Source organism: Porites lutea, chromosome 8 (genome assembly GCF_958299795.1).
Source record: "Porites lutea chromosome 8, jaPorLute2.1, whole genome shotgun sequence".
In the NCBI taxonomy this organism is placed as follows: Eukaryota; Metazoa; Cnidaria; class Anthozoa; order Scleractinia; family Poritidae; genus Porites; species Porites lutea.
In genome coordinates, this window is record NC_133208.1 from 20,759,949 (window position 1) to 20,785,973 (window position 26,025).

The 26,025-nt window shown below is 38.9% G+C and overlaps 4 protein-coding genes and 1 pseudogene across 4 annotated transcripts in view; all 5 read left to right on the plus strand.

Moving 5' to 3' along the window:
• The window catches only part of LOC140945339 (uncharacterized), a 554,440-nt gene that overhangs the window by 70,947 nt on the left and 457,468 nt on the right, over window positions 1-26,025 (plus strand). The gene's annotated exons all lie outside the window — the stretch shown is intronic.
• Window positions 1,853-2,800, plus strand: LOC140946612 (melatonin receptor type 1A-like). Its single transcript, XM_073395730.1, has one exon. The coding sequence runs from the start codon at window positions 1,853-1,855 to the stop codon at window positions 2,798-2,800; it is 948 nt and encodes a 315-aa protein (XP_073251831.1).
• LOC140945638 (melatonin receptor type 1A-like) lies at window positions 8,043-9,162 on the plus strand (annotated as a pseudogene).
• Window positions 16,475-17,528, plus strand: LOC140945637 (melatonin receptor type 1A-A-like). The gene has a single exon (XM_073394662.1). It carries the CDS (start codon window positions 16,493-16,495, stop codon window positions 17,438-17,440), a length of 948 nt encoding a protein of 315 aa, XP_073250763.1. The 5' UTR covers window positions 16,475-16,492; the 3' UTR covers window positions 17,441-17,528.
• LOC140945632 (melatonin receptor type 1A-like) lies at window positions 21,971-23,386 on the plus strand. The gene has a single exon (XM_073394655.1). The coding sequence runs from the start codon at window positions 22,238-22,240 to the stop codon at window positions 23,234-23,236; it is 999 nt and encodes a 332-aa protein (XP_073250756.1). The 5' UTR covers window positions 21,971-22,237; the 3' UTR covers window positions 23,237-23,386.

Consider the following 26,025-nt stretch of genomic DNA (forward strand, 5'->3'; position numbering starts at 1 on the left):
TACAATTTTAAAACTAAAATGCTGTGATTATTGTAATATACCCGATCAAAAATGGGCAAATAAAATATCTTTGATATCGACAAAAAAAAAAAAAAAAAAATGTTAGATGAGCCTTAGCGTATATTTCCCAATTTAGGGAGTAGATGGCAAACTGAAAAAGACGTACATGTAAAGTGATTGTGATTGTGATTTCCGCTTTAAAAATAGCATAATTGATGACCAAATTTCCGAAATGGCGTCTTAAAACTTCACAGCGCTGGAATTGCTTAATTTAGCCGTAAGAAACAAAGGTCAAAGAAAATTAAAACACTTTACAACTGCATCTGAGATCAAATCCTATCAGGAACACCTACGGAAGAATAAACCACCGGAAATGGTTACTCAGTATGCATGTCACAAACCAGCTTCATGACCTTTTAATGTTAAGCCTAGCGTTGCAAAAAAAGATTTACTCAGTCAAAGTTTAGAATGATACATGCACTGTGTAGTGCTAGTAACCTTCGAGCGAGAGCCGAGAAAATAAAAAAAAACCTCCGTTCAAGCAAACTCACAAGGTCACGTTTCACATTATCACGAGCTTAGGAGTAGTGTTTAGCCTGTCAACGCTTATTTCTAAACTGTCTCGCGTGAAAATAATCGGAAGTTTCAAATTGCAGGTTTCTCTTTGATTGGCTGATTTCATTGGGATCAGCTAACTTGACAAAAGTGGGCGGCATTCGAGAAATCATGGTTCTCTGGCAGGCGGTATTTCTCGCGGCTTCGCCGCTCGTGACGGCTCCGCCGTCAAATCTCACTCCGGACTATATTACGACGGCTCCGCCGCCAAATCTCACTCGACTACTACACAATACCGCCAGTTACGCAGGCTAGTAGTATACGTGCGATGGTTTCAGAGGTGCCTCTGATGTACGGTATAGTCGCTGTCGTAACAGGGCCAGAGTTGACGTTGGTCTGACTGTTGGAGTACGTTCAGCAGGACGATCAAACTCAACCTACTTTTGAAATGACTCATAGGTTCAAACCTTTCACAGTTTTATAAAAATACTCTCTAGGAAGATATTGGATGCAAATGAATTAATTCAAATAAACCCATAAACTAATCACAAACAAGGAAATGTCTGCGAAGTGAATGAAGCTTACCCGACTACTTAAGTGACCACTATCGAATTGCCCCATTCATTGGAAAACGTTAGGGACCTTAAGATCTCAGGACGGCGACAGCTGCGAAAACGTCGCTGAAAAAGTGAATTCGCGTTCTTTCAATCTTCCTCGCGATTACTCCAAGTCACTTACTTTGTCAAAGGTGAACCCTCCTAAAAGTTGAATTCCTAAGAACCATATCCAAGTTCAAAAAGAGAGAGGAAATTTCGTCGTCGCTTAATTGTGTACTTCCGCTGTAAAAAGTGAAAATATACATTTTCACGTCGTAGTCGTGCAGTGATGGCAAAGAAATGTACAAAAAAGCGTGATGCACGTTGTTTTGTTTATTAAACCTATTGCTTTTTGACGTTCTCGTTGTCGTCTCCGTCGTCGGATCTTTTAAAAGGGCCCTATTTTACCCCTAACCGACGGAGACGTAGACACTCTTAGCTACTAGGATATCTCTTCTTTTTGGGGCAGCTGTTTAAGTCTTGGTTAGCTGTAAACAATGAATTCAAATTAACTTCAAACTTGGTGTTGATATAAATAACTAATGATTTGACATTTTTGATTAATGACGCGAACACCTGATCCAGTATAGAAGGCTACTTCCCTTAAACGTTGAAAACAGTAGAGTTCAAATTATTACAAAGATCTTCCCAAAATTTCGATGAATACTTTCGACGAATTCGTTTGAATCAGCCCCGTATTTATGGATCGTCTGCATTCCAGCGAGCTCCTCAAAAGAGCACAGTATCTAATCTGGATTGAAGCAATTTTCCTTGCTATCGTCAATATAATGGCCATCTCTGGAAACATTTCTGTTTGCTACGCCGTGTATAGAAACCATAGACTTCGTTCGCTTACCAATATGTTTATTGAAGCGCTAGCTGTCAGTGATTTACTAATATCGGTCTGCTGTATGCTTCTGTCAGTTGCTACTCTCGTTCAAAGCCGATGGATATTCGGGACCAGTGTTTGTCAACTGCAGGGTTTTGCGATGTTTACGTTTTCATTGGCGTCTCTAAATACCATGGGGGTTATTGCAGTTAGCCGATATTTTTGCGTGGTGAAACCAACGAAGTACATTGTTTTATTTAGAAAACAAAGAATTGTGTTGTACACTACGGCAGTATGGTGTATGGCTCTCATTGGTTCAGTGCCTCCGCTAATTTTTCAGACAGACGGATACAATTTCCATCCAGGAAAAGCAATGTGCATGTACCCATTCCAAAGTAACATTGCTTATACCGTGTTCATCGAATGTGTGTTTGTCGCTGCGCCCTTTACATTCATCACTTTCTGCTACGCCAAAGTGTTCTACACAGTGTCAAGATCAAATCGTGTTTTCATGCAAGAAAATAACCCTGAACAGCTCAGAGCAAACGTCGAAGAAGCAAAAGTGACCAAGACATTAGCCTTGGTCATGGCCAGTTTCTCCTTATGTTGGCTTCCTATCTGTATTATGGATTACATCGACGCAGCACGCGGGGAGCCCACTTTGCCACGACAGGTATATCTTACTTACGCGTTTCTGGCCTACCTAAGTAGTACAATCAACCTGTTCATATATGGCGCTACCAACAGGCGCTTCAGACGAGAGTACAAAACTATTTTGAAAAAGATTAGTTTGATCTTTACTTGTGGCCGTTTCAGCTGAAGACAGAATCGAACGTCCGATAATCCGCCAAGTTTAGTGGTGTTGGAGCTTTAAATTTTGTCGCATTGCATTATAATCGCCATTAAATTTTTTGATAAACTTGGAAAAGAAATGCAAGTCTCGGACGATTGGTGTGCATATATAATAAGAATCATTGTCGGCATCATAATAAAAATTTCAATTAGAATAGATTGTTTTTGAAACTCTTATTCCAACTAGTGGTCTATTATCAATGCTGCGTTCTGATTGGTTGAGCTACTACTAGGCAATACGGTTATAGCCCACTAGTAGCGAAAAGCGCCGACTTTTTGGCGGCAAAAAAGGATTAAAGTCTAGCTTTAACTAGCTAAATTTTTTTTATTCTCTATATTTTTTACCAACTAGTTGGATTTTACTAAAACAATTATTCCTCTCGCCCTCATGGCCTCTGAGTCAATAGCTCATTCGGCATTCGGCCTTCGGACTCATGGGCTATTGACTCAGAGCCCATTCGGGCTCGAGGAATAATTGTTAAATATTCCTAATAATAGAGAACGAACGCTTCGCTGCATTTGACATAAAGTAAAGTAATTTTCAGACCAACACTGACCGTCCATTTTATCTCTTCACAAATGAGACCGTAACGGTATGAAAATATTCTTTCCGAAGATGCTGGATGCGAAAGAATTAATTTCAAGTTTTTATACTACTACATGAGAAATTTCTGCAATTTGATTGGTTTAGAGCAGTGGTATTTCAGCTTAATTTGAAATACCTACATGTGAAAATTACAGACCTTTTGCGGGTAGTAGTATAAACGAATAATAGCATGATTTGTACGTGATATTTGGCATAAATACCACTCGTGATATTTCAAAATTGTCTCAAATTTCACTCGCCTAACGGCTCGTGAAATTACGTATAACAATTTTGAAATATCACTCGTGGTATTTATGCCAAATATCACTACAAATCAGGCTATTACCTATACTAATAAACTCGTAAACCATTACAAACATGGAAATGTCTGCGAAGTAAATGAAGCCAACGGACAGGCTAAGTGACAAATGTCAAATTTCTCCGTGTATTATTGGAAAACAGAGAGGCAGACGCTCTTGGCTACTGGAATATTTGTACTTTTCGGAGATATATTTTGCCACTGTTTAATTCTTGGCTGTGAAAGAAGGAATTCAAATTACTTTCTTGTTTGGTGTTTATATAAATAGCTAGTAAGAAAACATTTTTCATAAATGAGAGGAGACAAACACCTGCTGTAAAAAGACTACTTCCTTCAATAGTCCAGCTGTTATCGACCAAAAATTTAGTGAATTAGTATATACACACTCAGTGATCTTGGTGATTTAAGCAATCTGATTGGTTCGCTATCTCGGACTATTCAACATTATTCACCTCCTAGCGAGTGGATAATGTGTGAGCTCGGTGTTTTTCCCGTTTTTTAGAGAACGATCTTTTAAAAATCGACAAAATCCTAAGACTGACTTTTTTTAAGGCAAGAAAAGACTTGGAAGGATTCAATACTGAATTTTTTAATTTACTGTAGCTGAGTTTTGTGCTCAATGGATTGTTTACAACTCCCGTGTATTCGCGTAGAAGACGCCGTTTCGTGAACTCAGCGTTTTCTAACAAGAAATTTATTTCTAATAATAGAGTACGAACACTTTGTTGCATGTGACATAAATTAAAGTAAAGTTAATTTCTGACCAACACTGACCGTAGATTATCTCTTCACAAATGAGACCGTAACGGTATGAAATATTCTTTAGGAAGATGTTGGATGCGAATGAATTAATTTCAAGTTTTAATAAACCCGTAAACCATTACAAACAAGGAAATGTCTGCGAAGTCAAAGAAGCCAACTGACAGGTTAAGTGACAAATGTCAAATTTCTCCGTGTATTATTGGAAAACAGAGAGGCAGACGCTCTTGGCTACTAGAATATTTGTACCTTTTCGAGGTATATTTTGCCACTGTTTCATTCTTGGCTGTGAAATAAGGAATTCAAATTACTTTCTTGTTTGGTGTTTATATAAATAGCTAGTGAGAAAACATTTTTCATAAATGAAACGAGACAAACACCTGCTGTAAAAAGACTACTTCCCTCAAACATCGAAAACAGCAGAGCTCAAAGCCTGGCTACAAATTAAAGATCTTCACATGATTTTCCTGAATTCTTTCAACAAATCCGTTTAAGTCAGCCCCGTTATGGAAAATTTGCTCTACCTAGAGAGCTCCTCAAAAGAGCACAACATTTAATCTGGACTGAAGCAATTTTCCTTGTTATCGTCAACATAATGTGGCCATCTCTTGTAACATTTCTGTTTCCTATGTAGACGGGGGGAGGGGAAAATATGTTGAAAAGATCAAAATTTCTGTAAGGCCCCCCCTGCAGACCATGTATATAGCAACTGACCAACTACTTTATTCAATATTTACTTGATGACCCCCTCCCCCACCTCATATCTCCTCTTATATGCTCTACAAAGTATATCGTAAATGCTCTTGATTTTTGGCCATCTCAGTTTTAAAAGGAAATAAAAGGAACAAGAAATAACAAACGCATTGAATAACTGACTTTTATCTCACTTCGTTGTTTTTGATTTAAATATAGTTACTACTCATGTTAACAGTCACTTCTGAAGACGTATGTTGAAGCAGGCGAAACGTCAAGTTTAATATTATAAAGTCAGTTATACAATGCATTTGTTATCTCTGATGTTTGTAAATTAAAGTGGTTTGTGTATTATTCCTCTACAAAGTAATTAAAGTATTAAAATGCATGTAACCTACTTTCAACTCATAAAATGTGGTTTTGTTAAATAGAACAAAACTGATAGATTTTTACAAATTACGTGCCTTCATGGTGAACACAAATGTAATAACCATGTAAAATATAATATAATTCTTTTCAAATGATTGTCCTACAGTTGTAAAAGGACTACTTTCTTGTTGTTTTATCATGTTTTTCTTGGACTACTAAAGTGACAAGCATTTTCACTCAGACCAAATATTAAAGCAGATAGGTCTGGATTATTTATTAGCTAAAATTTGAAATAGCAATGAAGTGAGTGCAAACAGAATTTCTGTCAAATACAAATGACGAAGTTGTACAAAATAGTGGTGCTTAAACAAAAAGTAATAGGATTAGCATAACCGTTGCAAATCGTCCTTATGGCCTTTTTTATCATTGTTATGTCCATCACTTAATTTATTGCCATTAAATTGTTATAAATTTAATTTAGTTTCATTTAACTGCTTTACCCATCTTGGCCAATGGACTCCTCTTAAAATATACCTGGCGATCAACTTGCTGACCCCTCCTAAACGTCTTTATAAAAATGCTTAGCCCCCCCCCCCCCCCCCCCCCTCTAGCCAATCTGACATAGCCTTGACCCCCTTCTTTTTTCCCTCCACACCTCCCTTTTACATAAATAATGACCGGTCCCTTAGTGATAGCATCCTCGGAGACCCAGGGGCAATCAGTCGGGTCGGGAGAAAAGGCGGGACGAAATTTAAAGTTTTCATGTACGGGTGAAAGAGCCCCTGGGTACCGAATGTCATCAAACTATTTCCAAAACTTCAAGCGGATGCCGGCTCCTGATTGGGCACAAAAAATGCTTTGTATTATTGTGCTCAATCGGCGAACAGTTTCTCCTGAGTTCCTTTCGTGAGTTCGTACACGACGGCTATTGTCTTGCCACACTTGCCCTGTTCGTTCACTAAGCTTTTGCGTGCAAGGGGAACTTTTATTTTCTACTTTCCTAACCAGAAACGAAGGAACTACCGATCAGACGAAAAAACGTTTGGGATGCTATCAGCAGGAGCAATTCAATTTGCCCCGAGAATATTCTGTTTTTGACTCATCAAAATACATCGTAAATAATTGGAAGTTTAAGATGCCGCGGCGACGAGAAAGTCAAATAAGCAATAGCTTGACAAGGCAAAAAAAGCTTTGCACATGCATCACACTTTTTCGTACATCGTGAAAATGCCTAATCAGTCATGTTTTGTGAAGGACGTAAACAAGCAATGACAAAATTCATTCTCTTCATGAACTTGAATATGGTTGATAGAAATTCAGCTCCAGAAGAGTTCGCTTGCATTTGAGAAAGTAAGTGAGTTCGACTAATCACGATAGAAACTGAAAAAATGTGAATTCACTTTTCCATGCGACGTTTTCGTGGTTGTCAGTCCTCGTGGTATCTTTTAAAAACTCCCTAATATTTACGCAAGACGTGACAGATGCAAGCTTTAATACCTGTTGCAAGCTCAAGCTTGTATTTTTGGAAAAGCGTCTTTAGTTTTCGGGCAGACAGTATTTTGAAATCAGATGGGGATTTCATTTGAAACTGAAAGTTTCCTGACTGCGTGCATTTCTGTGCATGATCCAGACAAGCCGTGATCGAGACAACAGCCTTCGTGCACGAACTCACGAAAAGAACTTAGGAGAAACTGTTCGCCGATTGGGCACAATAATACATAGCATTTTTTGTGCCCAATCAGGAGGCGGCATCCGCTTGAATTTTTGGAAATAGCTCGGTGAGAGTCGGTACTAGGGGCCCTTTCGCCCGTACTTGAAAACTTTCATCCTGCCTTTCCTCCCGACCCGACTGACTGCTTCTGGGTCCCCGAGGATGTTAGTAATACCTGTCTACTGTATGCCCCATTCAGCACAGGCGGCCCAGACTATGTGGGAGTTCGTAAGACTTAGATTTTATAAGAGAATGTATGAAAATAAGCAAAAAAAGGCCTAAATTCCATTTTTTATGCCAAAAATAGAAATAAAAATGACTCCCCTCTTAGTTTTGTTGTTTTGTCGTGCAGTGACGGCAAAGAAATGTACAAAAAAGCGTGATGCGCGTGCAAAGTTGCTGTTTTGGTTATTAAACCTATTGCTTTTTTTGACGATCTTGTTGCCATCGCCGACGTCGGATCTTAAGCGCCCTTGTTTACCCCTAAATGACGGAGAGGCAGACACTCTTGGCTACTAGGGTATCTCTTCTTTTCGGGGCAGCTGGTTAAGTCTTGGCTAGCTGTAAACAGTGAATTCAAATTAAATTCAAACTTGGTGTTGATATAAATAACTATTGATTTGACATTTTTCATTAATGACACGAACACCTGATCCAGTATAGAAGGCTACTTCCCTTAAACGTTGAAAACAGTAGAGTTCAAATTATTACAAAGATCTTCCCAAGATTTCGCTGAATACTTTCGACGAATTCATTTCAATTAGCCCCGTATTATGGAACATCTGCATTCAAGCGAGCTCCTGAAAAGAGCACAGTATCTAGTCTGGATTGAAGCAATTTTCCTTGCTATCGTCAATATAATGGCCATCTCTGGAAACATTTCTGTTTGCTACGCCGTGTATAGAAACCAGAGACTTCGTTCGCTTATCAACATGTTTATTGTAGCGCTAGCTGTCAGTGACTTACTAATATCTGTCAGCTGTATGCCTCTTTCAGTTGCTACTCTCGTTCAAAGCCGATGGATTTTCGGGACCAGTGTTTTCGACTCCAGGGTGCTGCAATGTTTACGTTTTCATTGGCGTCTCTAAATACCATGGGGGTTATTGCAGTTAGCCGATATTTTTGCGTGGTGAAACCAACGAGGTATAGCGTATTATTCCGGAGGCAAAGAATTTTGATGTACACTGCGGTAGTATGGTGTATGGCTCTCATTGGTTCAGTGCCTCCGCTAATTTTTCAGACAGGCGGATACACTTTCCAACCTGGAAAAGCAATGTGCATGTTCCCATTCCAAACTAACATTGCTTATACCGTCTTCATCGAATGCGCGTTTGTCGCTGCGCCCTTTACATTCATCACTTTCTGCTACGCCAAAGTGTCAAGATCAAATCGTGTTTTTATGCAAGAAAATAACCCTGAACAGTTCAGAGCAAACGTAGAAGAAGCAAAAGTGACCAAGACATTAGCCTTGGTCATGGCCAGTTTCTCCTTATGTTGGCTTCCTATCTGTTCTATGGATTATATCGACGCAGCACGCGGGGAGCCCACTTTGCCACGACAGGTATATCTTACATACGGGTTTCTGGCCTACCTTAGTAGTACAATTAACCCCTTTATATATGGCGCTACCAATAGGCGCTTCAGACAAGAATACAAAACCATTTTGAAAAAGATAAGTTTGATCTTTACTTGTGGTCGTTGCAGCTGAAGACAGAATCGAACGTCCGATAATCCACCAAATTTAGCGGTGACCGAGCTTTAAACTATGTAAAAACAAATGTGGAAAACAAGATGTCAATGTTAGACAAGTTCAAGGCCTTTTGAGGTGATACAATGAAGACCTAACAAGTTTAAAACGAAGAGTAGACGAAAGTGCTTTGGAAAAAGAAATAGTTTTACTACAAATAATAATTAACAATTATTCCTCGAGCCCGAATGGGCTCTGAGTCAATAGCCCAAACGAAGGCCGAATGAGCTATTGACTCAGGGGCTATAAGGGCGAGAGGAATAATTGTTTCAGTAAAATCCAACTAGTTGGTCAAAAATATCGAGAGCAGAAAAAAAGTTTAGCTACTTAAAGCTAGACTTTAATCCTTTTTTGCCGCCAAAAAGCCGGCGCTTTTCGCTGCTAGTGGGCTATAACATATAGCCTAGTAGTAGCTCAACTAATCAGAACGTAGCATTGATAATAGACCACTAGCTGGATTTTACTAATGATATAATAATTTACCAATTCATATAGCGCGTATTTACATATGCTGATCAATAGCGCTTTACAATCATATGTTTAAGAGAAAACGAAAATACATTACCGTGAGAATAAAATAACCTTAGTTACAAACTATAAGAATACTTCTTAAAAAGATACGTTTTAAGTCGAGACTTAAAACTGTTAAGTGATGTTGCTTGACGAAGCTCCACAGGCAGGGCCAGTCCAGAGTTTCGGAGCTGCTGCTGAGAATGATCTTGCTCCCAATGTTGTAAGCATCTTCCCTTGAGATGGTCCAATAAGAGCTTACCAGTAGACCTAAGGTTATATAATGAATTTGATTTTATACTAATAAGATCGCTAAGATAAGTTGGCGCTAGGCCATAAATACATTTCATAGTCAAAAGTAAAATCTTATAGTCAATATGCAAAGAAACCGGCAGCCTGTGCAGCTCATAAAGCGCTGCTGTAATGTGAGAAAATTTTCCGATGCCAAGAATAAGCGTCTTTCTGCTGCATTTTGTACACGCTGTAATTTAGCGATCTCCGCCTTTGGTAAGCCAAACAATAAACCATTACAATAGTCAAGACGGCTGGTTATAAAAGCATGAACCAAAGTAATTAAAGAATCTCTCGACAGGTATTTCTTAATACGTCTCAAGTTATGTAAATGATAAAATGCCGCATTGCAAGGCTTGTTTATATGATCAGTCATGCTTAAGTTGCTGTCAAACCACGATCCAAGGTTTTTAACACATGGGCTTGGACTGATACGATTATTGCCCACAGTAATGAAACACGAATCTAGTTTATCAAGCTGTCGTGTGCCGACCAACAAAAAAACTCCGTTTTATCATCATTGATCATCAACCGATCTTGAATCATCCACTTACTCACTGCGTCAATGCACTTTTCTATAGCTTGTATAGCATCACCTTGAGCAGTGTTGCCGAGTGGTTTAAAACTCAGATACAGCTGCGTATCATCTGCGAAACAGTGAGCATCGGGAGGATAATGTTCCACGATCTTAAACAGCTTAGACGCATAAATTATGAATAGCAAAGGCCCTAAACATGAGCCTTGGGGTACCCCGCAGTTCAAATCAAAAGGACGAGAGAGAACTCCATGTACAGAAACGCGCTGACTTCTATCAGAAAAGTACGATCTAAACCAATTCAGAGCAGTTCAACGTATGCCAACCTCGACAGATAGCCCTCTTTAAAAGTATTCGATGATAAACAGTGTCAAAGGCAGCACTGAGATCAAATAAAATTAACAAAGTGACATGTTGAGAGTTCATCTTTAACAAAATATCGTTCATTACCTTGATAAGTTCCGTTTCAGTGCTATGGAATTGCCTGTAAGAAGATTGAAGGGCAGGAAAAATAGCATTTGAAACCATGTGATCGTAAACTTGATTAAAAACGACTTTTTCAGTCAACTTGGATAAGTATTGTAAGTTATTAACTGGTCTATAATTTTTGTACAGCAAATCCAATCCAGGTTTCTTCAAGATATGATTAATAAGCCCACATTTCCAATCATCCGCAAATTCTTCAGAATTAAGAGACAGGTTGATCATTTTAGTAATGACTGGTAATAGCACATCAGCACAGCTGATTATTTACTAAAGGTGTTGACATCGGATCAAACATACAGCTCTTCTTCGGAAAGCATCCAATGAACTTACTAACTGCACTTTCAGTTAAAGGGATAAAGCTGTCCAGTGTTCTAGTTGGTAACGTTTTCACAAAGTCAAAATGGGAATCATGCAAACAATCAGCTAGTCTGTCCAATTTGACATGGATGGCGTAAATCTTTTCAACAAAGAAGCTACCCATTTCATTGGCTAAAACCAGCTTGTCACTAGTTGGTGGAAAAGGTACTTCATGGCCTTGATTTAGCAACCTCTTTGTTGTCGAGAATAGGTTCCTTTGATTGGAGTTATTTTCAACAATAAAGTCGGAGTAAAACTTTCGACGGGCTTCATTCATCAGGTAGGTTGTAAAGTTCCTCTTCTTTTTAAATTCAAGCAAATCACGGACAGTTCGAGATCGACGCCATTTTCTTTCAGCTCTCCGGCTTTCCCTCCTGGAATCCCTAATATCTTCACTAAACCAAGGTACCAAAGGCCTCGGGCTCGTTTACATGTTGGTGAAGGCCCATTGACTCAAGCACCTCCTTTAAAGAACCACTGTCTGCGTTCCCCGGAACGTCTACATGGATATTAAAATCACCTGCTATCACTAACGTTACAGATGACATTATGATACTCTCCAAAAGACTCGAAAAATCAGCAAAGAATACACTCGGCGTGACAGGATGGTTACTCGAATAGGGTGGACGGTAAATAATAATAATCTGTAGTTTTCGCGACTGGAACTCAACCATCCAATGAGAAGACTCAAAAGAAGTACGCTCACCAGCATCTACACGACTTGCATGTAGATTTTCTCTTATCGATAGAGCAGTTCCACCACCAGAGCGATCAGATCGTGTGTGATCAAACAGCTTGTACCCGGGTGGGGTGATTCCGGCTCTGCACGCATCATCAATTTCTGAGAGCCATGTCTCAGTTACTGCGAAAATATTAGCTCCAGATGATTCAACATCTACTGACAGCTACTGACTGTGTAGCATCACGGAACAGGCATAAATAGCTATTTTGCTGGCACGGACCAGGGGATTAGGTACGTTAGGAGGAATTATATTCAATTTCTTTGTGACATGTTTAATTGTTCGTTAAAAAGTTTAATTGCAGTCAAGGACATCACTTACATTTAGGGGAGCTTAGGGGTATTTTTTCATTTCTGCAGCCATTTCGCTACTGAAGGTGTTTAGCATTATATACCTCTGTACCCCAGTTGTCTGCATTGCAGCTGATTTTAGCACTTTGGGGTATGCGCTCCTTTGTTTTGCACAAAGTGGCGCCGTATTTCTTTTCTTTGCATGGTTTTATTGTTTGGGGATTTTATAACCAAGGGTGCACGGATTAGCTGATGGCAAAATTGCAAAACTGCCAAATGACATCGAAAGCAGTTAAAACTGGTTTTGATGTCCTTTGTTCAGACCTTCATGTCCCTACCCATCTATTCTGGTGGTTTTCTGTTTTGAAACGCAATCCCTCAAGCAGATTACTGGGGATGTCTCCGTCCTTCTGCAAAAAATTAAGGCCATACTCTTTTGCCCTCCCCTCCCAAACCCTGAGAGGGTACTCCCTATAATGGCTATACATTAGGGCTCCTACCGAAAGCAGTACACTCTTCAGGCTTCCTGGGTATATTAATTAGAGGCCAGGAATTTCACATGATGAGATATATGAAACAAAAGGGAAATCTTGTTTGACATATCTAAGAGGGTTTTTAATACAAAATATTTCGAGGAGATGCTATTCTCTCGCACTTTGCAATAAAACTGTCGTGCTTGATAATGAATTTAGCTTTTGCACCCTGTAATAACAGGCCATCGCATTTTCCTATAAAAAAAGTTGTCGCACTCTGCTATAAACGCCATTAAATTTTTGCAGCTGGAAATTAAAAGAATTGAAACTCTCGGATGATTGATGTGCATGTACGAGAAAAATCATTTTCGACATTATGATAAGTGTTTCAATTAGTAAGAATAGATGGTTTTTCAAGTTCTATTTCAGTATTATTCTTATACTGAAGAGAGTACGAAGCTTTTGTTGCATTAGGAATAAAGTAAAGTTATTTTCCAAGATTAAGAATGACTGCACTATACCTTCATAAAATAAGACCTTATTATGAAAATACTCAAAAGTAGGTTGAGTTTCATCGTCCGGGTGAACGTGGTCCTGAAAATCACTGTTCTTGTTGACAGTGACTGACGTTTCGACAACCTGTGCGATAGTTAGGCCTAGATACAAATATCATGAAAAATGGCAATTTAAATATGTTTCCAGAAATTTCCGATTTTTCTTCTAAATATCTTATAAAATAAAATATTACATTCTCATCTAAAATGGCAACACAAATTTCAGCAAATTTCAGGAAAGTATATTCTTGTACAGCATACAACAAAACTCTAAGCAATTTCACAAAAAGTCAGTCTTATTTACAGTACCCCTCAGCCTACAAGAAGACTAGGGTACTGCACTGGCAGAGATAGTGAAAGAACATTAGGTGCTGGAGCTCTAAAGTGGTCTAAAAGGGACACTACCGTTTGTTTTGTGCGTGGCTTAAAGGGTTCGTCATCAGCCATTTTGTTGAACAATAGCCACATTGCATATATTATAAATGAAGAATATTGCTGAATCTGATTACAACAAGCCCGTATGTGGAGATTTGTTTGAGTTTCTGTCACCGAAATGCCTATGCCCTAATTAGCATTGAAGTAGCTTCCTAGAAAAAACATGATTTCAGTACTTTTCAAATTCTAAATATCACAATTTTTTCCTGAATATCATGAGATTTTCTAAATATCCCAAAATCTTCTAAATATCTTTAAAAATATTTAGATATTTTTATCTAGGCATAGAAGTAGTCATCTTCAGAGTCAAAATGAGTTGTACCACGCCAGTTGATGGTATTATACTCTGGTTATTGCCCTGACAGACTGGTCAATTACGTCGTTGTTGGCTATGAAGACTCGTAATGTAATTGGTGCGTTTCGATCCGTCTATTGTTAGTCAAATTGTCAGTTGTCCAGTCGTTCTCTCGTAGTAAGTTTTGCTTGATTTTGTCAATTAGTTGTTTGTACGGTGCCGGTAACTGTTGACTACGATTCAAGGACGTTTGTCTTAAGTTAGTAAACCAGCTTTCTAAAGTGTGTAGACTATAGAATACGTGATACATCTCGCAGAGTCCCATTCGATTTGATGTTTCGTCTGTAAATAGTGTTCAGCAATGTGATGGTTGACGTCACCATTTCTGGTCGCTCGTTTGTTTTCGGTCATTCGCGTGCTTAGGTTTCTATCGGTTTCACCAAAGTAAGAAGCCTGGCAGAAGCAGCATTTGATCTTGTATAGTGCTCCCTGTCTGTCCTCCGGTTTGTCTTTGTCCTTGACATTAGTAAGTTATCGTCGTAACGTGGTTATCGGTTTGTGTGCAACACGTATATTATAAGGTTGTAGTATACTAGCCTGGGTAGATTAAAGTTTTGGCGGCGGAGCCGTGTTCCAAAAAAAGGGAGTAGGGACGAGGCGGTTGAAATACCGCCTGCCAGAAAACCCCGGTATTTTGAATAGTCCGCACACCAGTGTGCGGGGAAACGGATTGGTCGAGGGCCATACATATGTCAATCATGTTAGATGAGCCTTCGCGTATATTTCCCATTTTAGGAAGCAGATGGCAAACTGAAAAAGACGTACATGTAAAGTGATTGTGATTGTGATTTCCGCTTTAAAAATAGCATAATTGATGACCAAATTTCCGAAATGGCGTCTTAAAACTTCACAGCGCTGGAATTGTCTTAATTTAGCCGTAAGAAACAAAGGTCAAAGAAAATTAAAACACTTTACAACTGCATCTGACATCAAATCCTATCAGGAACACCTACAGAAGAATAAACCACCGGAAATGGTTACTAAGTATGCATGTAACAAACCAGCTTCATGACCTTTTAATGTTAAGCCTATAGTGTTGCAAAAAAAGATTTACTGAGTCAAAGTTTAGAGTTGTACATGCACTGTGTAGTGCTGGTAACCTTCGAGCGAGAGCCGAGAAAATAAAAAAACCTCCGTTCAAGCAAACTCACAAGGTCACGTTTCACATTATCACGAGCTTAGGAGTAGTGTTTAGCCTGTCAACGCTTATTTCTAAACTGTCTCGCGTGAAAATAATCGGAAGTTTCAAACTGCAGGTTTCTCTTTGATTGGCTGATTTCATTGGGATCAGCTAACTTGACAAAAGTGGGCGGCATTCGAAAAATCATGGTTCTCTGGCAGGCGGTATTTCTCGCGGCTTCGCCGCTCGTGACGGTTCCGCCGTCAAATCTCACTCGACTATATTACAACGGCCCGGCCGCCAAATCTCACTCGACTACTACACAATACCGCCAGTTACGCAGGCTAGTAGTATACGTGCGATGGTTTCAGAGGTGCCTCTGATGTACGGTATAGTCGCTGTCGTAACAGGGCCAGAGTTGACGTTGGTCTGACTGTTGGAGTACGTTCAGCAAGACGATCAAACTCAACCTACTTTTGAAATGACTCATGGGTTCAAACCTTTCACAGTTATATAAAAATACTCTTTAGGAAGATATTGGATGCAAATGAATTAATTCAAATAAACCCATAAACCAATCACAACCAAGAAAATGTCTGCGACTAGCTTACCCGACTACTTAAGTGACCACTATCGAATTGCCCAATTCATTGGAAAACGTTAGGGACCTTAAGATCTGAGGACGGCGACAGCAGCGAAAACGTCGCTGAAAAAGTGAATTCGCGTTCTTTCAATCTTCATCGCGATTACTCCAGGTCACTAACTTTGTCAAAGGTGAACCCTTCTAAAAGTTGAATTCCTAAGAACCATATCCAAGTTCAAAAAGAGAGAGGAAATTTCGTCGTCGCTTAATTGTGCACTTCCGCTGTAAAAAGTGAAAATAGACATTTTCACGTCGTAGTCGTGCAGTGATGGCAAAGAAATGTACAAAAAAGCGTGATGCGCGTGCCAATTTGTTGTTCTGGTTATTAAACCTATTGCTTTTTCTGACGTTCTTGTTGCCGTCGCCGTCGTTGGAACTTAAGCGCCCTAGTTTACCCCTAAATGACGGAGAGGCAGACACTCTTGGCTACTAGGATATCTCTTCTTTTTGGGGCAGCTGTTTGAGTCTTGGCTAGCTGTAAACTGTGAATTCAAATTAACTTCAAACTTGGTGTTGATATAAAAAACTATTGATTTGACATTTTTCAATAATGACACGAACACCTGATCCAGTATAGAAGGTTACTTCCCTTAAACGTTGAAAACAGTAGAGTTCAAATTATTACAAAGATCTTCCCAAGATTTCGCTGAATACTTTCAACGAATTCGTTTGAATCAGCCCCGTATTATGGAACATCTGCATTCCAGCGAGCTCCTGAAAAGAGCACAGTATCTAGTCTGGATTGAAGCAATTTTCCTTGCTATCGTCAATATAATGGCCATCTCTGGAAACATTTCTGTTTGCTACGCCGTGTATAGAAACCAGAGACTTCGTTCGCTTATCAACATGTTTATTGTAGCGCTAGCTGTCAGTGACTTACTAATATCGGTCAGCTGTATGCCTCTTTCAGTTGCTACTCTCTTTCAAAGGCGATGGATATTCGGGACTACTGTTTGTCAACTACAGGGTTTTGCGATGTTTACGTTTTCATTGGCGTCTCTAAATACCATGGGGGTTATTGCAGTTAGCCGATATTTTTGCGTGGTGAAACCAACGAAGTACATTGTTTTATTCAGAAAACAAAGAAGTTTGATATACACTGCGGCAGTATGGTGTATGGCTCTCATTGGTTCAGTGCCTCCGCTAATTTTTCAGACAGGCGGATACACTTTCCAACCAGGAAAAGCAATGTGCATGTACCCATTCCAAACTAACATTGCTTATACCGTCTCCATCGAATGTGTGTTTGTCGCTGCGCCCTTTACACTCATCACTTTCTGCTACGCCAAAGTGTTCTACACAGTGTCAAGATCAAATCGCGTTATCACGCAAGAAAATAACCCTGAACAGCTCAGAGCAAACGTCGAAGAAGCAAAAGTGACCAAGACATCAGCCTTGGTCATGGCCAGTTTCTCCTTATGTTGGCTTCCTATCAGCATTATGGATTACATCGACGCAGCACGCGGGGAGCCCACTTTGCCACGTAAGGTGTATCTCACATACGGGTTTCTGGTCTACCTAAGCAGTGCAGTTAACCCCTTCATATATGGCGCTACCCACAGGCGCTTCAGACAAGAGTACAAAACTGTTTTGAAAAAGATTGGTTTGATCTTTACTTGTGGCCGTTTCAGCTGAAGACAGAATCGAACGTCCGATAATCCGCCAAGTTTACTGGTGTTGGAGCTTTAAATTTTGTACATACAAGTTGTTGCACTGCATTATAATCGCCATTAAACTTTTTGATAAACTCGGAAAAGAAATGCAAGTCTCGGATGATTGGTGTGCATATATAATAAGAATCATTGTCGGCATCATAATAAAAATTTCAATTAGAATAGATTGTTTTTCAAACTCTAATTTAGTATCTTCCTAATAATAGAGAACGAACGCTTCATTGCATTTGACATAGAGTAAAGTTATTGTCAGACCAACACTGACCGTACATTATCTCTTCACAAATGAGACCGTAATGGTATGAAAATATTCTTTACGAAGATGCTGGATGCGAATGAATTAATTTCAAGTTTTAATAAACTCGTAAACCATTACAAAGAAGGAAATGTTTGCGAACTGAATGAAGCCAACTGACAGGTTAAGTGACAAATGTCAAATTTCTCTGTGTATTTTTGGAAAACAGAGAGGCAGACTCTATTGGCTGCTAGAATATTTCTACTTTTTGGAGGTAAATTTTGAAACTGTTTAATTGTTGGCTGTGAAAGAAGGAATTCAAATTACTTTCTTGTTTGGTATTTATATAAATAACTACTGAGAAAACATTTTCATAAATGAAACGAGACAAACACCTGCTGTAAAAAGACTACTTCCTTCAATAGTCCAGCTGTTATCGACCGAAAATATAGAAAATTAAATATATACACACTCAGTATCTTGGTGATTTAAGCAATCTGATTGGTTCGCTATCTCGGACTATTCAACATTATTCACCTCCTAGCGGGTGGATAATGTGTGAGCTCAGAGTTTTTCCAATTTTTTGAGAGAACGATCTTTTAAAAGTCCACAAAATCCTAGGACTGACTTTTTGTAAGGCAAGAAAAGTCTTGGAAGGATTCAATATGGCGTTTTTTAACTTACTGTAGCTGAGTTTTGTGCTCAATGGATTGTCTACAACTTCCGTGTATTCGCGTAGAAGAAGCCGTTTCGTTCACTCAGCGTCTTGTAAAAAGAAAATTTATTTCTAATAATAGAGTACGAACGCTTTGTTGCATTTGACATAAAGTAAAGTTATTTTCTGACCGACACTGACCGTACATTATCTCTTCACAAATGAGACCGTAACGGTATGAAAATATTCTTTACGAAGATGTTGGATGTGAATGAATTAAATGTCAAGTTTTAACAAACCCGTAAACCATCACAAACAAGGAAATGTCTGCGAAGTGAATGAAGCCAACTGACAGGTTAAGTGACAAATGTCAAATTTCTCCGTGTATTTTTGGAAAACAGAGAGGCAGACGCTCTTGGCTACTAGAATATTTCTACTTTTTTGAGGTATATTTTGCCACAGTTTAATTCTTGGTTGTGAAAGAAGAAGGAATTCAAATTACTTTCTTGTTTGGTGTTTATATAAATAGCTAGTGAGAAAACATTTTTCATAAATGAAACGAGACAAGCACCTGCTGTAAAAAGACTACTTCCCTCAAACATCGAATTCAGCAGAACTCAAAGCATGGCTACATATTAAAGATCTTCACTTGATTTTCCTGAATACTTTCAACAAATCCGTTTAAGTCAGCGCAGTTATGGAACATTTGCTTTACAGAGAGCTCCTCAAAAGAGCACAACATTTAATCTTGACTGAACCGATTTTCCTTGTTATCATCAACATAATGTGGCCATCTCTTGTAACATTTCTGTTTCCTATGTAGAGCGGGGGAGGGAAAAATATGTTGAAAAGATCAAAATTTCTGTAAGGCCCCCCCTGCAGACCATGTAAATAGCAACTGACCAACTACTTTATTCAATATTTACTTGTTGACCCCCTCCCCTCCCCCACTTCATATCTCCTCACATATGCTCTACAAAGTATATCGTAAATGCTCTTGATTTTTGGCCGTCTCAGTTTTAAAAGGAAATAACAGGAACAAGAAATAACAAACGCATTGAATAACTGACTTTTATCTCACTTCGTCGTTTTTGATTTAAATATAGTTACTACTCATGTTAACGATCACTTCTGAAGATGTATGTTGAAGCAGGCGAAACGTCAAATTTGATATTTTAAAGTCAGTTATACAAAGCATTTGTTATTTCTGATGTTTGTAAAAGCAGTTTGTGTATTATTCCTCTACAAAGTAATTAAAGTATTAAAATCCATGTAACATACTTTCAGCTCATAAAAGTGTTGTTTTGTTAAATAGAAGAAAAGTGATAGATTTTTAAAAATAGTGCCTTCATGGAGAACACAAATGTAATAACCATGTAAAATATAATTCTTTTCAAATGATGTTCCTACAGTTGTAAAAGGACTACTTTCTTGTTGTTTAATTATGTTTTTCTTGGACTACTAAAGTGACAAGCATTTTGTTATAAGAAAATTCACTCCGACCAAATATTAAAGCAGATAGGTCTGGATTCTTTATTAGCTAAAATTTGAAATAACAATGAAGTTTAGAGTGCAAACAGAATTTCTGTCAAATACAAATGACTAAGTTGTACAAATTAGTGGTGCTTAAACAAAAAGTAATAGGATTAGCATAACTCTTTTGCAAATCGTCCTTTTGGCCTTTTTTATCATTATTATGTCCATCACTTAATTTATTGCCATTAAATTGTTATAAATTTAATTTAGTTTAATTTAACTGTTTTACCCATCTTGGCCAATGGACCCCTCTTAAAATATACCTGGCGATCAAACTGCTGACCCCTCCTAAACTTCTTTATAAGAATGTTTAGCCCCCCCCCTCCTCTAGCCAATCTGATATAGCCTTGATCCCCCCTTCTTTTTTCCCTCCACACCCCCCTTTACATAAATAATCTCCGGTCCCTTAGTGATACCATCCTCGGAGACCCAGGGGCAATCAGTCTGGTCGGGAGAAAAGGCGGGACGAAATTTAAAGTTTTCAATAAAAATGAAATAAAAATGACTCCCCTCTTGGTTTTGTTTTGTTATTTACTGCCTCTTTTCGTCTTGAGTCATTTGGAAGATACTTTTTTTTTTAACTAGACAGCATTCCTACTTTGGTGTCATGCATTGTGAAAACTCGGTATTTCAAATTGCTTTATTTTCGAAATGAATTATGCTACGGGACTGGAAACTTGTAAAAGGATTTATTTTTTGTTTATCTTCTATTTTGACGTTACAATTTAATGACGTCAGTGTGAAAGCCATCTTTATAAATAACTACTGAGAAAACGTCTTTTGTTAATTATAGATGAAATAAATCATATATGAACTGCGGAAATGAAATGAAAATGAAGAAAACATTTTCTATAAATAAGACGAGACAAACACCTGCTGTAAAAAGACTATTTCTCTCAAACATCGAAAACAGCAGAGCTCAAAGCCTGGCCACAAATTAAAGATCTTCACATGATTTCCTGAATTCTTTCAACAAATCCGTTTACGTCAGCCTCGTTATGGAACATTTGCTTTACAGAGAGCTCCTCAAAAGAGAACAACATTTAATGTGGACTGAAGCAATTTTACTCGCTATCATCAACATATTTCTATGGCCATCTCTGGGAACATTTCTGTTTCCTACGCCCGCGCATAGAAACCAGAGACTTCATTCACTTGCCAATATTATGTTTGTTATAGCACTGGCTGATAGTGATTTAGTAATACCGGTCTGCTGTATGCCTCTTTCAGCACAGGCGGCCCAGACTCTGTGGGAGTTCGTAAGACTTTGATTTTATAAGAGAATGTATGAAAATAAGCAAAATACGTCCTAAATTCCATTTTTTGACAAAAATAGAGATAAAAATGACTCCTCTCTTGGTTTTGTTTTGTTATTCACTGCATCTTTTTTTCTTTAGTCATTTGGAAGCCGTTTTATCGACGTTTAAGATTTTGAGTTGTACAAACAACGAATGTTGAACTTGTAAAACGAATGTCAAAGTTGAAAAACGATTGCTGCTATTTATAACTCAAATGTCAAACTTGAAGTACAAATGTCCAATAAAAAAAATGTTGAATGGAATAAAACGAACGTCAAAGTTGAAAAACAAATGCTCAAGGGAATAAAACGAAAGTCAGAGTTGAAAAACGAATGTTCAATTGAATAAACTTAACGTCAAACTTGAAAAACAAAATGAAAATCTTAAATCGAAAAAAAAACAAACGTCAAATTTGAGAGACGAATGACGAACTTTAAAAACGAATATTGACTTTGAAAAATACGAATGTCAAATCTTAAAAACGAGCGGAACTGTTGAATTTTGATAAGGAAAACGCGCCATAAAAACCCGCTTAGAACTCGGTCAAGACTAGAAAACCCGGCGGCACTCGGGTTTTTTTTGTACGTTTTAACTTTAATTAGTTAATTGGAAATAACCCGGTTAAGTTCCCAAGTGCGGCCGTAGCCGTGTCTGCGAAGTGAATGAAACCAACGGACGGCTTGAGTGACAAAGATCGAATTTCTCCGTGTTCTGGAAAATCTTCTCCAGTACCCTAACAGACGGAGAGGCAGACGCTCTTGGCTACTAGAATATTTCTACTTTTGGAACTACATATTGCCACTGTTTAATTCTTGGCTGTGAAAGAAGGAATTCAAATTACTTTCTTGTTTGGTATTTATATAAATAACTACTGAGAAAACATTTTCATAAATGAAACGAGACAAACACCTGCTGTAAAAAGATTACTTCCCTCAAACATCGAAAACAGCAGAGCTCAAAGCCTGGCCACAAATTTGAGATCTTGACACGATTTTCCTGAATTCTTTCAACGAATTCGTTTGAGTCAGCCCCGTTATGGAACATTTGCTTTACAGAGGGCTCCTCAAAAGAGCACCGCCTTTAATCTGGACTGAAGCAGTTTTCCTTGCTATTATCAACATAATGGCCATCTCTGGTAACATTTCTGTTTGTTGCGCCGTGTATAGAAACCAGAGACTTCGTTCGCTTGCCAATATGTTTGTTATAGCACTGGCTGTTAGCGATTTATTAATATCTGTCTGCGGTATGCCTTTTTCAATTGCTTCTCTCGTTCAAGGCAGATGGATATTCGGGACTACTGTTTGTCGACTGCAGGGCTTTGCAATTTTAACGTTTGCGATATCATCTCTACTTACTATGGGGGTCATTGCAGTTAGCCGATATTTTTCCGTGGTGAAACCAGCCAGGTACATTGTATTATTCCGGAGGCAAAGAATTTTGATGTACACTGCGGCAGTATGGTGTATGGCTCTCTTTGGTTCAGTGCCTCCGCTAATTTTTCAGACAGGCGGATACACTTTCCAACCAGGAAAAGCAATGTGCATGTACCCATTCCAAAGTAACATTGCTTTTACCGTCTTCATCGAATGTGTGTTTGTCGCTACGCCCTTTACACTCATCACTTTCTGCTACGCCAAAGTGTTCTACACAGTTTCAAGATCAAATCGTGTTTTCACGCAAGAAAATAACCCTGAACAGCTCAGAGCAAACGTCGAAGAAGCCAAAGTGACCAAGACATTAGCCTTGGTCATGGCCAGTTTCTCGCTGTGTTGGCTTCCTATTTGTATCACGGATTACATCGACGCAGCACGCGGGGAGCCCACTTTGCCAAGACAGATGTACCTTACTTACGGGTTTCTGGCCTACATAAGTAGCTCTATTAACCCCTTTATATATGGCGCTACCAACAGGCGCTTCAGACGAGAATACAAAATTATTTTGAAGAAGATTAGTATAATCTTTCCGTGTGGACGTTGCAGTTGGGCACAGAACCGAACGTCAGACCTTTCAACTTCAGCGGCAACGGAGCTGTAAATCGTGTTGGTGTTATCTTCATCGATAACAAGTCTGATTTAAAGGAAACGTGTTAAAGCTGAAGAATCCACGGAGTTTTCATAAACAAGTTCAACCTCTTTGAGGATACCATAAAGTAAAGACTAAGACACTAGTCAGCTAGAAACGAATTGGAAAGTGCTTTAAAATATGCTCGTTTTGCATGCTGAAATTCATGCCTTCTTATTACAAAACTGTTTGGTTCAGTAAGAAGTCCCTGGACTAGAGACTGGGATCAGTCCCAGTCTTGAAGATACACGTTCTATCGAATGTGGTTCTTTCTGCGTAGAAGGTGTTGTGAAGTATTTTAAGTTTTTTTCGTGTTTGTGCTTGACGTTTCACTCGTGACTAGAGTCTTGTTATGATCAGTTTATAGATCAAGGTTAATCCGTATACCGTATTTATTCGATTAACCGCCCTGGGCGCTTATTAAATTTTTGGACCTTGAGACTATGCGCTTATTCGAGGCTGGGCGCTTATTAAATTTTCACTATTTTCAGCAAGTGAAGTATATTTATTTTGTAACAAAACAATAAATGCTAATAACAAAACGCGAAGAAGTAACAAAGCAAGATTTCTGTAAAATACTCTGAAGAAGACTCCGTCCTCGGGGAAGTCTCTTATTAGAATTTATTCACTCAAGTGGGTGGGGTGGGGTGAGCGCTTATTTGAGTTTGATTGGGAGGAGTAGGGGGTGGGCGCTTATTCGAGGTGGGCGCTAATTCGAGGTTGGGCGCTTATTCGAATAAATACGGTATGTGTTAACAGGTTTTTGAGTGTTATTACCTTTTTAATGGGTTTGTCGACCGAAGTGTCATCAAGCTTGGGGTTTAATTAAGTTTGATTGTCAGTTTTTAAGTGGGTACGTTTTGGGAACATTACTGACCTTGATTGTTATCTACATCAGAGTTCCTGTTTTGGGTTAAGGTAGAGTCTCGTGGGTTTAGCTGTAACGCTTTCATGGGTTTCCTTATGGGTTTGTCTATTCCACTTTGGTTATCAACAGGAAATTCGTTTAAATCACTCGGAAAAGCGTTTGTAACTCTCATGGTCAGGCAAGCCTAAACGTACCAACGTTTTACTTATATAAGTTGCCAGTGTTTAGCTCAAGAGAAGAGAGAGAGTAGTTGAGATTAGTTACAGCTAGTTGCCTAGCAGAGTTCGTTAAGTGATGCTGTAAACAAGACATATGAGCTGCTGTAAAGATTAAAGAACAACAAGATGTAAACTAAGATACCTGGTACCTCTACGCTCAGCGAGCGAGTTGCTCGTAAACCCCCTACAAAGGCAAAGGGAATTGGTCTTGCATTGAATTGACTGAAGGGAATTGATTTTCGGGTCTCAAAATTAGACAGAGAAAAGTTTTGTGCTCTAGTTCGAACTAAGGTGCAGTACTGAGTATGATTTCTTATCAATGGTCTCTGAAACACAGAAGTTCAGTGGACTTGGAATGGACTCCATGCTAAAAAATGTAAAATATAAAAAAATATATGAAGCAATTAGGCTAACCTCATTGTTTTTTTTTTTTGCTCGTCAGCCAAAGCTTCCTTGGGTATTTTACGCGTTCTCAATATTGGCACCAAACTGTTAAGGAAAATGTTCTTGACGACCTGTGAAAAAAAAAACTTCAGAGCAACCAAATAAAATGATTTTGACCAGGGGCTTATCTAAAAATAAACTCACTTGTAAAAACGCCGTTGCACGGATTTATGGCAGTTGCACGCTCCGGGTTATGGGGCTCCTGTTTTGACTCTATTGAGCGTCTTTGAAACTTTCACAAAAGCTCTAGCCTGCATTGCAGGCGTATTTTGGGTGGGCGAAACCTTGTTCGTGTTCTCAATGTTGTTGTAGCCGCCATCTTTGATTTTATGACAGTGGAAGATCGGGGAGAGTAGTACGTACTCCCCGCTCCCTTTGACTCGCCCCATTTCCTCCTCTCTTCGGGAAGTTTCAACATGGCGCTTTCGCGAGCAAATTGCGCGCTCAAAAAAACGCCTGCACTGCAGGCTACGAAAGCTCTCAAAATCTTGCCGTGTTGCCGAACTTTAATTCACCATTAGCCGATGGCACGAGCAAAGCACCCCATTTCAGGCATTCACATTTTCCATATCACGTTTTTCCTACCTTAGGTGAAGAATTATCGGAGTATGATTTCTTTCTTATCTTTTACCAGCATACCGTAGAGTGCCGATAGTAGCGACCCTAGTTACTTTCGGAATTAGCAGCCTTTGGGGGTCGCTACTTTCGGGGGATCGTTACTTTCGGAGGGTCGTTACTTTCGGGGAACAAAACTCGTTTACAAACAGAGCTGGCACGAGCTTTTTTTGCGATGGTATCGATGGTTTACCACACTACCACATGGGTGAATCAGCTGATATAGAGGAGATCGAGTTCTTCACTGACTCAGAGGTGGAAAGCTAAACTGCTTCGATTATCCTGCATGACGCACCGCTGCGTTTTAGTCTGTACCCCGTATCGGTATCTCAGTGTCATTTAATTGGAAGAAAAACGTTCATGTTAATCGACGAAAACTATATAGAGTTTTCAATTTCAATTTGAAGAAACGTTCCTGTTGTTAATACGAAATTATGCCGGTTTACGGTAGTTCTTACAAGGCTACAACAGTGAACTGATGTCAAGGACGAATGGGGGCATAAAGCTTCCCCTTGTTGTAAATTAAGGTGCCTTATCGTGAACAATTTGTGACACTGCACGAACATATTATTGTACATTAAAATCTTGACTATTGATTGACAAATTAAAGGTATACG

Excerpts from the sequence above, each read along its gene's own strand:
- LOC140946612 (XM_073395730.1), top strand. The coding sequence starts at position 1,853 with ATGGATCGTCTGCATTCCAGCGAGCTCCTCAAAAGAGCACAGTATCTA.
- LOC140945637 (XM_073394662.1), top strand. The coding sequence starts at position 16,493 with ATGGAACATCTGCATTCCAGCGAGCTCCTGAAAAGAGCACAGTATCTA.
- LOC140945632 (XM_073394655.1), top strand. The coding sequence starts at position 22,238 with ATGGAACATTTGCTTTACAGAGGGCTCCTCAAAAGAGCACCGCCTTTA.